Source organism: Glossina fuscipes, unplaced genomic scaffold (genome assembly GCF_014805625.2).
Source record: "Glossina fuscipes isolate IAEA_lab_2018 unplaced genomic scaffold, Yale_Gfus_2 60, whole genome shotgun sequence".
Taxonomy (NCBI): domain Eukaryota; kingdom Metazoa; phylum Arthropoda; class Insecta; order Diptera; family Glossinidae; genus Glossina; species Glossina fuscipes.
The window spans coordinates 7560234-7572086 of record NW_023998432.1 but is presented as its reverse complement, the minus strand read 5'-3'; the positions used below and the strand labels follow the sequence as shown (position 1 = coordinate 7572086).

Sequence of the window (11853 nt, the reverse complement as noted above, 5' to 3'; positions counted from 1 at the left end):
ACTTCCGCCAAACTTTACTTTTCCTACTTAATTCGTAAGATACTAAATCCTTAAGTGTAATGTACTTAGAAGCGTTATGATATCCAAGGCAAAAATAACAAAGCACAAAGTACACGAACCATTAAGTGGGCAGCATGTTTGCCTTTAAGCTTTGTAGATCACCGCTTTCAAAAGTTGTACGCGAGTAACAAAAAGAAATTGAATTGTACCGTCTTTGTGCAAATCAATCCACACTTTTTTTTTTAAATTGGGAAACCAGTGACAATTATTATCCTATAACGATAGCAACTCTGATCGTTTTTTTGGATCGCTGCTGAGATTTTTTTTTCTTTTTTTCGTTGAAAGACTTTTGTATTATATTTCTCTTATTGAGTCCATTATTGTTGGTCATATTTTCATCCTCAATTTGATTTAACTAATTGATAACATCTAAGAATTTGCAAGATATTACGTGTTTGCAAAAATTTTGATCACTTGTTCACGTGAAAAATTTATTGTAGAAAATTTGTTTCTGCAACAGTGTTTGCTGCGCAACTTTTGAAGCAAGTGGCCAAAAAGTGGTATATTCAGTCAAAACGTGTCGCTACGTCTAAACGATTTAAATCAAAACCTACAACTGGAATATTATTGAGCAGTATCACCATAAATAAGCCTTTGAATTTGGAAGATGAATTTTGAGCTTTCCATGATTAGTGACCGCTTATACAGAATAAAGCAATATTATTAAATGAACAACCGCTATTTTATGAAGAGAAAGGTGAAAACCATCTAATTCAAGCATTATGTACACTAGTATTTCCCGTTTCTTTACAATTTTTACCTGTAGAAGTCGCTGATCAAAATTTTTGCAAACAGCTAATAAATGGGAAAAAATTCGTGTTTAAATCGCAGTTTAGCCACATTGCATTCGTTTTGACGAGTTCTTTACTATCATTTTTTTTCATTTCTATTTCCATTTCTCAAAATTAAATTTATTATTAACAAACACTTTAATAACCTTTTTCTGCTATTTCAAAATATGAATAAAATATTCGTTACTGGATTTTGTTGATTTTTGGGTCATAATCCATTCACTTTAAAAACTACAGCGTGCTATATAATCGCCACTGCGCTGGAAGAAAATTGTATTCAAGAAACTTAACGAAAGAAAAAACTCAGTCATTTCAAGAAACGCCAATCCAATGTTTGCAGTGAATATTATTCGTCAAAACTCAAGAAACAACTGTCAGATCTACACAGTCAAGCCAGCAAAGTGTAGTCTACGTACTCAAATTTTGTAAAAGGCTGACAGAATGACGAGTCATGTTCGTTTTTGAGTTAAAAAGTTGTGATAAGCACAATGGGCAGCTGCGCTACCAGATTGTTTTACGGGAAAATATAAATAAGAACATATGGTTTTAGAACCAAAAAGAAAGAATTAATCTAAAACGTAAACAATAGATTCATAAAAACTAACGTTAAGAAACTAAACACTGGACATATAAGCCACAAATCTATTGGCTTAGTCCATCTCCTTGTTCAACATACCAAAAAAAAAAAAAAAAAAAAAGAAACTAAACAAGCTTGTTTATCGATTAGTAATAACGAAGTTTGATTAGATATTTGTAGAAATATATATTAGATATATTTTTGCGTATTAACTGATCCATAATTTGAAAACTACTGTTTATCACTCTCTAAAAAACAATTTAATAGATATGTTTCAACTTTAAGATCAATGGTGTTTATTGCTTATTTTCATTTCTTATAAAATACAGTAAAAGTTCCTTATTCGTGGGTGAAAAAAATGCGACCAATTCACATATTCGCGGCCATAAATTTCTTTATTCGCGGTTTTTGAGAATGTAAACAAACGGAATGAAAGGAACTTTATTACTCATTGAATAAAGTATTGTTGCGAAAATCCCAAACCTAGTTCATTTCAGCTAAGTAATTTTCCCAAATAACAAATTGCCTAAAGAGGGAAAAACTAAACACATATTAAATTGATTTCTTTTTATTTTGTCACCTAGGAACGTATCCCCTATAACCCTATATAAATTACCATTCCGTATTCACGGTTTCAGTATTCGCGGCATTTTTGTGGAACGTATCCTCCGCGAAAAAGGAACTTTTACTGTAATGAATGGTAACCCAAATTGTAAATCACCTAATATTATAAAAAATTTACGTTAATGTAAGACAGCTATAATTTAGATAAATAATTTCTAAATTTAAAATAAATTGGATTGTTGTTTCTTGTTCGTTCTTTTCTTTTTGTTTTATTTATATGTATAAAAGCAAACATCTGATTTGTCAATTCCCATAAAGTTTGTAAAGAGTTGGCAAAGCAGGTGTCTCAAGTAAGAACAACGTCTCATTGTGTCCGCCCCATTAGAGAAGAAATTTAGCGAACCCAGCAGGCTTTCTCAGCTAAGTCCAGTGAAGTCTCCGATGATTTAAAATTTGAAGCAAACTCATGAAACAGTCGTGGAATCCACATAGTCCACAATGACTGACATTATTATTTTATGGTTTTCACGTATGCAATAGTTATATTTGTCAGCAAGGACTCTGGTCCAATTTTATACGAAAAGTCCAGAACCAAACAACTGGACGAATACTTGTTGCATTCACTAAATTGCCGATTGGAAGCTTACTATGAGCAACATGGTTAAAAGGTCACGATAAAATTCTTTGCCTGTTGTTTTTCTCTCTCGTTTGCCCTTTATCTTTTTAAACAATCGACTTATTTACACATTAAGATCTTGCAGCTGCAACCTTTTATGTCCAGAAAGTGACTGGAACAAAATTTATTGTGTAGACTATATATAGTTGTATATTATATAATTGATTTGAAGTTATATCATTGCATTTTTTTAGTTATAAACTATTGTCTCGGTATTCTTCAATATACTGAATAAATTAATTGCTTTCACAAACGTACATGCATACATACATGTTATGAATAGCATTTTAAAAGGACTTACTTACGATTTCGTTCTAATATCACATCTTGTCAATCAGACGATCACATCATCAGCAATTTTCAAGAAGAAAAAAATCACACAATATTATTTGTTTATAGACTTTTATTGTGAAAATTATACATAATTTTCGTTAAAATATTTTAATTTGTTCTAAGGAAACTTCTTCCAATGTAAGTAGTATTTACAAATTGTGAATTATTTTCACTTTTGGCTGAACAGTACTCAATTAACCATACAGGAATTAAAGACATTTTAATTACATAGAGGTTTAAATAACTATTGTTCGTAAATCATCCACATGGATTAGTAAAGTATGCGTACGGTTTCCTGTTTATCCCAGCTGCCGCCAAAATATATTTGCAACACAACAAAAGGAAGGGAAAAAATGCTTCTACTAACACCTTATAACCAATCTATAAAATGTTTCGAAATAAAATTTTGGTAATAACAAACATTGGGGATAAAACTTTTTAAAAATATAGTCCCGACCGGTTTGCTACTATGCCTACATTGAACAAAAAATTGACTTTCCTTGTGCATTAAAGATGCACTCAATGATAGAAAGTCAGCTTTTTTGGTTTTGTTAAAGGTAAATATTCGTTAAAATGGAGCGTTAAATTTGTAATTGTCAGTGCATTATTGTTATGTTAAGATAACTTCCGTTCATAACAACATATACAAAACTGAAATTGTAACTGGCACTACGTGGTATTGCTTCCTAAAGTGTTCATTAAAGACAAAATGGGATAACAAGGTTGAATGCATTACAATGGGACATTATAACGAGTTTTGTGAAATGTATTGTGCTTAGCAGTTGCAGTAAAAACTTGTAAAAACGTTATGTTTGCTTAACGGCCAATGTTCACCACATCGATTCAATATGTTATAATCTTACAACCTAAATGCGGCCGTCTTGGATCACCTGTCGGTTGATCTGTCGGAATTGGTTTTACGTGGGTTTTCTGGTGGCCATGGGATTTTTTGTGTATTGTGGGCGTTTGTGTAGAAGGATCAAAGTGGACGAAATTTTAAAGAATGGTTATTCGAGTTTCACAATTTACTTAGAATTTAAGCCTAAATTTTTTTCTCTCTTGTGGATATCGAAAGTAATGGTATACAGGCTAATTCAAAATTGAATTATTGAAAAAGAATATTTGTTACTTTAGGCGCCACAAAAGCAGATAGACGATCAGAAATGAATTGACGCTAGTTTTCGTGGTGATCAAAAAAATAAGTACTGTATAGGGTCACTAATGGATATTTCTACGTTTCGCAAAAGAAAGGATCAATTCAACACACTGTTATTCTGCATTGATTGGAAGAGAGTAAAATTTGACTTTTGTTTTTTTAGCAATTATCGATGTTGCTCTAAACAGTTCATGTCTGTTATAAATGGATATACATTCTGGTACTTTGATATTGGTTCTAAAAGTATTAATGTAGCGATGTTTCAAATGTTTGTTATTATCTATATACTCTTTGGGAATTGCGCATTATATATTATTAAATATGTTGAATACGAATGTATCTTCTCTGTGCTTGATTACAAAAGCGTGAGCGGGGAATACCTATTCTATCTTACATATACATGTTCTTACATATATATATATATATTCCATTTAATTGGAAAAATAACCTTCAACCGCGTCTCTTGGCTTCCGTTTAGCAGTGCGACGAAGTTCTGTGGCATCATCTGGTCTGTAGAAACCGTTCAAGTTCAGTTGTTTGATCATGTTTCAATATGTTTATGTACAAACCAAAGACACGTACTGTATTATTTAATTATTGTGTTCTTATGTCCTTTGGTTATGGTTCATTAAATCTGTCCATAAAAAGAAATCTTTCTATAATCGGAGAACTATCCACGAAACATAGAAATATGTCCGCGTTTGTTTACAAAATGTCCGAACAGCTCTATATCATGGTTTTCTCTGCGTTATTTTGTTCGGATAAGACTTCATGAATTGACATTCTAATATACTGTATCACTTCAAGTGTTGCTATGTTAATATTCATTGCGACAACTGTTAACGTGCTTTTTATTATCAAGTTTCTTTGGAATTCTATTTATCGCAATTCACCTGCGAACTTTAAAAAGTTTTTTGTGGTTGTTGTAATAGAGAAGTCGTAAATTGCAAATTATAAATACAAATCTTTATACAGAAGTGATTTGTGAATTCAAAATTAGAGTTGATAGGTCAAAATTCGAAATTTCGGAATTCAGTCTTAGGAATTCTAGTCACAGGAAATACAATATGAAAATTAGAAATACGATTATATGCCTATTCACGGTATCTAATGCGAAAGTTTTTATACACAAATACTAAATAAATTTCCATTAGCGCAGAAATGCGTATCTTGAAGAACATCACAAACACTTTTGGATAGAATCACAAACTGACCATAAGTTTGTTTATATTTTCCTAGTCTTTAATTTATAATTTCTAAATTTCAATTTAAGAGCGTTAGTTTTCAATATCCCATAGGCTTTCAAAGTTTGCAGTCAAAATAACTGAGTTCTTAGTCCCGAATACAAATCGCACAGTTCTCTGCCGAAAATTTACAAAAGCTAAACTATCTGCATCAAAATCTTACGTACATACGGGCAGGTTACGTGTACATATGTTGACTTAAATGTATTTAGTAGAGAAATATTTTGTGTAACAATTTATACAATTTACAATTACCAGTGCAAACAGACAATTGTTCATAAATTAATAATAATGTTTCACATATTTTTGTGAGTGTTTTGATCTACTTAAAATTTTATTACAATATATGTAAATATAAAATTGTTTACGTTCTTGTCTATACAATCAAGTCTTAATTTGCAATTTACTTTTAGTAATTCTTCCTTCTACCTTTTTTTCCAATTTACAATTATAGTTTGGCAACACATTTGAATTCTTTGCATTTTCTGTGCCTTACTTCCGCCTTCACGTTTGTATATTCCAACGGATAAATTCATTTCATCATTCGAAAAAGTTATGTGATAAAAACGAGTGCACAATTAAAACACAGGAAGCGTAGATACCACGTCATTTCTGTTTCCTCCCATCCTGATATTGTATTTACAAGAGAGTTTGTAAAAGCCATAGTAGTCATTAAAAAAAAAGAAACAACGAAAAATCTGGAAGAGAAGAAAAAACGTAGATATATACATCTACTTTTGGAAAGTAAGTTTTTTATAATTCTTCCACAGTATTGAGGAAAAATTAACCAGTTTCTTTGTTTTTCTCCCTAGTATATTTTATATGAGCTAAGTCAATGTTTAGATAGGCAATATGTTTAATATCTGCCACTCTATGAGGTTAATCGCGGATATTAATAGTGGAAGTTGTTGGTATGCGTGAAGTAATCAGACATAAATTTTTTGACCGAATCTGAAATACCCGCCTGTTTAAAAAAACTTGTAGTCATTTTTGGACTAATTTTATCTCTCTTGTACTTTAGAAAGGCTCTTTTACAGTGCAAAAGTTTTTGAAATTGTGCATAAGAAGAAGTCATGAGTGTAAATAAAAACTAAATCTATGAAGGATTATATTATTTGCTTCAGTTTAACAATTTCCAATGTTATTCTGAGTAACATAAGATATGCTTTAAAAAACAATACTTTTGAAAATAATAAATTTTAGTGACGCCAGCTATTGATTGCTGCTTGAATTATAAAGTTACGTTTTTCACTAATGTTCGTTCAAAGTTATATAACAATCAGACATGTATAAAAGAGTAGTAACCACTTTAGTGACGCTGCGCTTTCAAAATAAGAGCCAATGTTTAAAACTGGGTAAAAGTTTTACCATAACGCTTTAATTGAGAAAATAAGGGGAGAGAATTAAATAACAAGAGCGCTTAAGAGAGGAAGCCACTGTAAGTTTTTCAGAATTAGTATAAAAAATTGTAAATTATTAAAAATGAGACAATACCGAAAACATTTTCCTTAGGCATTTCTAATTTAAAACTCACTTATGCAACCAAAGTAATGGGCAAAAATTTGTATTTAAAACAACTAAAAGCAGTATACTCGAGCAAAACCAACCATTAGATACCTTACATCACTTTGCTCAGTAAAACTATCTACATATTTTCGTGATAGTAAATCAAAAATTGTGCGTTATTTCCATTCAAAGGCATACTTCTCATAAAATTCTTTAAGTTGAAGGTTGCCCAAAACGTCAATTGACGTCGTACAAATTTAGCAAAATTAAAAAAGGGTTAATTTTTAGCTTGAATCCTTATATGCGGTGGTGCCCAAAAGTTAGACCTAGTTGATCTCAATGCAATGCAGTTAAGTTTTATATTAAATTACCGTTATAAAGCAATTTTTACCATAAAATATCAACAGTTGCATATTTTTGCCATATAAAAGCTTATTTTCCAAGCTTATTTCCACATTATATGAGGTAAAATTCAAAAAAATAAACATATGTCGTTCAAATTTCGTAAGGTTAACTTTAATGTCACATCTCTCTTGTGGACCTATGTTTACATTTTAAGTTTTTTAATTTACGTTGAAACTGTTACATGGAAAAAAGTCCAAAAAAATGCACCATCCGATTCAAATTTTTCGCATCAATTTAAAATGCCGAAGTTGTATTACTCAGTGGTTTTTGCAGGATAATTTTGAAATTTGCAATTTTTTTCATGTAACAACTTTTCAATATATGCCGTTATATGGCCAGTGGTCGAAACAAGGGCCCAATCCAATCCATTTTCAATAGGGGTTCAGGATTGGACCAAAAAATGCCAATGTACCAAATCTATCCAAATTTATCCTAAAAATTGCGACCTGTAGATTGCACATAAGAATACAGCGATACACAAGCTTCAGGAAATGATTCTGAATCGATCAGTATAAAAAAAAATAGGCTTATCTCAAGTCCGTCTTGGTGTTGTATACATCCGCACAACTTAACATTCTTCTTTAGTATTTAAGTATGTATCTTATGACGAATATAAATAAAGCGTTCTACTAGGGCCTTGCCCGAATATACTGTTCTTACTTGTTTTAAATTCAAATTTGTACAAACTACATTGTTTTTGCAGATATCCTTAAACTAGAGTTGCCTGAGTGAACGGAAATGGCTTCGGTGTTGCATTTTATTAATAGTTTACAATAATAATTAAATATAAGCTTAATAACTTTTTCAAATACTATTACTTTATTATTTTATATATTATTATTATTGTTATTTCAGAAAATTGTTAAAAATAGACTTCGTTTGGGCTTCCTTCTTAACAACATTTTCAAAAAAGAAGCTGGTACCGGGAGGAACTAATAACAAGAGATATCAACCTTACTTTACAATTGAAAGCTGTGTTTATCCTAGCGACTTTTAGAGATACCGATTATAGTAATCTGAAGACTACAATATGATTCCAACTGCGTGAGTTAAAGTTAGGGGCAAGTTTTTAACTACTTTAAGAATATATTCATTCATTCAAACTATATCTTAATAGTCTTTTATACTATATTATATCTAAATTAAGGAACTTATGATGCATAGGGCTGAAATGAATTTTGCAGAACAAACCTTGCAAAATAAATAGCTTCTTATGCAGTACTTCAAGGGTGGCGTGAAAAATTGTGCCTAAACGTCTTCATATTCTTACGGGAAATATTCGCTGAAATTTATCCAAGCAAAGAAGTAAAATTTTTTAATGGGAGCTGAGCGCTATAACTAAAAATTGATAGGGAAGTAAATTACATTGGCTATCTTGTCATTGGATTTTTTTTTATTGTACATGTACACGCCTATGTATAACATGTGTATACACGTAAAAACAATGCTTGCTCTTGCTTTGTAAATATTTGGAACACTTCAACGTCATTTCAAAAAAACCTTTTACCCGTAGAAATAGTGAGAAGCAAAGAGCAATAGTCAAATAGCTAATAATGTGATAGGGCTACTCTTATTATGTTAACAAAAGTCTTAAAAACTCCAAAAAAAATGTACATTATTTTCTATTTAAGAATGAAATTGGTGCTGTCTATTATATTGTTCCCAAGGTAATACCTTTTTGAAAATACTTTTAAGCCTTTTTATTAGTTTTCTCTGAAGTAAGTTTATCGGATGAGTGTTTATTTCGTACTCGTGAGTTGTATCCGCGGTTTAAGAACGAACACGAGAATGTAAATAATGACCAACTTAGGTTTATGATAACCGAAAAAGTGATCAAGACTATGTGTCAATTCATCACATATTAGCCAAAATTTTCGTTGGAATTGGATGTCACTTTATCATCAATTTATAGTATTTTAAACAAAGATTTTGCTTTCATAAGGGCGATTTTAAATTTTGCCTCGCATAACTCCGCTTTTGATAAAAAATTGCATAGGAAATCTCATATTTTTAACTGATTTTTTCCAAAAAATTACGTCTTAAACATTAAACATTTTCCGTATTCGCTTGATTTAGCACCATGCGGTTTCTGATTATGCGAAAAATGCACTTGCTGATGGAAGGAAAGACCTGGCGCCGGCTCGGCTTCTATCCAAAAAGCTTCTTCTAGTGACGGTACAACAAACTGCCACTTACAACACTATGAGTCAGAATCTATGAGTGCGCTTGTGATATGGGGTTGACAGAATGTCTGTTAAGAACGCATCTTTCCAACTCATGCAGCTATCAATAGGTCGCGCCATGACATTTATTTTGAAAAAGTTCTTTATACTTTAAAAAGTTTGCATTATATATAAATTACTAAATCGCAACAAAAGCAAGAATTTAGATTAATAATGTACTCTTCGCGTGCAGCTGCAAATACGCAATCCAATTCAATATATATAAATATGATTTTGTATAGTTTTTTCTAGCATAGTACATTTATAGACACTGCTACACTTTTCATGTATTAAAATATGTTTGCTTTATCTCACACTGCTACGTAGCTACCCTAATAGGCGGAGGATATTGTCGACCGCGCAGAATAAACTTATACTTCGTATTAGTCATTGTTAATGAGACAAAATAAAAATTAATTATCTAATTAACGCTTTTGATCAGTTTAAAGCTTGCTAATTTGGAATTGATTTTATTGCACACGCCATAGCTCCTTAAATTGAAAAAAAAAAAAACGAAAATACAACTGGTCAATACCGGAATGCAGTCCGCGAATAGATTCGCTTGACAATCTTCTCACTTAACCAAGAACTAAAAAAACATAATAAGAGAAGTGATGTGAAGAAGTTACTTTAAAAATGTTATGGAAATAAGAATGTACTAAAGTCACCTGAACAAGTTATTTTCTTACCACTGCAATATGCATACCGGTTATAGAATTATTGCACTTAATAGTTGTTGGTCCATTGTTTGCTAAACATTCGCATACGATTGTTATGATAGTTGTCAAAGTAATTCAATAGCGTTTTGATGTTGGTACTGAGGACAAACGTGCGCCCGCGCACCTGTTTGGCAGGTCTGTTGATAACGATAACGATCATTATTGATGTGGTTGGATGGTGGATGCTTACTATGGGTAGTGATCTCCAGGGTAAAACGACTATCAGTATCCGAACCCCGCCGAGCCATGGCCAGTCATCGAAGGTGTAACACTACTAACTATACCTAATTGTGTGGCTGTATTATTTGATTGTCAGTGTTGTTGTGCAGCAAATTTCATACGTTTTTGTTTTTGTCTCTGATTACAGAACCAGACCCGTACTACGTTCTTCTTCAAATCCAGTTTCTCTGCAATGGCCGCTATTTTCTCTCCAGATGGTCTAGGCTGTACCGCAAAGTACGCTTCCAGAGAACGCTTTTCGGGTGCCGCAATGGAAGTCCTTTTTCTTGAAAAAAGACTCGATATAGATTACTTTATAAATAAGAACAACCAAATTACGAGGTGAATCAATGTTGTGTCGTGTGTAGTATGTTCGCATGGACGTATTATGCAGATACCATTATACATGTATACTACGTAGATACCCATGCATATGTTTGTATGTATGCACATATACATATATAATACAAAACCAGAAAATAAATAATGTTCGCCTCTGTGTGCCGACGCTCATTTTCTATTTCTTTCTCCATTATGAGATTTTCACCGAGTTCATGTGGACTATATATTTACTTTGCACTTTTGTGTAAGCTCGATAAGCAATATGTTTACATATATATGCATATATATATATAGATAGATTTATGTATGCATACGTTCGTTATTTATCTGTAATTAAGGGACGCAATGCCAATCGGCTTTTACTTGAGGGGAATTTTTAATATCAACGGGAAGAAAGTAAATTCAACTTTATTAATTAAAAAGCTTCAACCACTTGTTTTCGAGATTTTTAGGTACCCGATGTAGAGTTAGACCTTCACGAGTTCCATATAAGATTAGACACACGACCGTAAGTAAGGATTGCTTAAGAGTCATTAAAAGTTGGGAGCGGTAATGACATTGAATAAGATCTTCTCTTGCTTTATAAATCGTTATACATTTTTTTATTATTTGTGAAGTTATATTGAGTATGTTCAATACGCACGTACACCCGGTATTTCCTTCTCTATTTACATGTTCCTTTATGCGTATGAAAAAGCGCGGAAAACGGACGTCGGTATTCTGCATGGGCTTCTCGATACTTATTTCTAAGTTGTTTTAAACGGATTATTAAAAGTATTTATTATTATTATTATTATTTATAGTAATAAATTTAGCCAAAGAATAAATTCTAAGAGTAAAGTCTTAAAGCACCAGCAACTAAGGGTTTCGGCTTTATTAAAAACTCTACCACACTTGAGATTTGAACCCACAATCATTGAGTTGCTAGTCGAGGCTCTTGCCTACTCAGCCACTCAGGCAAATTTATTAAAAGTAATTCAGTATAACAAAATATATACTTAATAGTTGTAAATGTTCCCTTTCTCCAAGTAATACTTAC

The 11853-nt window shown here is 31.8% G+C and overlaps 1 protein-coding gene across 7 annotated transcripts in view; it reads right to left on the bottom strand.

Moving 5' to 3' along the window:
• Positions 1 to 4056: 4056 nt before the first annotated feature.
• LOC119637611 (inhibitory POU protein) overlaps positions 4057 to 11853 on the bottom strand; it is an 88720-nt gene continuing 80923 nt past the window's right edge. For 2 of the 7 annotated variants that reach the window (XM_038033779.1, XM_038033778.1), the window contains exons 8-9: positions 10595 to 10758; positions 10476 to 10537 (exon numbers count right to left, since the gene is read on the bottom strand). In XM_038033779.1, the coding sequence (XP_037889707.1) occupies positions 10476 to 10537; positions 10595 to 10758 (226 nt within the window). Of the gene's footprint in view, positions 6100 to 10223; positions 10785 to 11853 lie in introns of those variants that run through there. The other 5 variants (XM_038033780.1, XM_038033781.1, XM_038033783.1 and 2 more) reach the window with 5 other exon arrangements.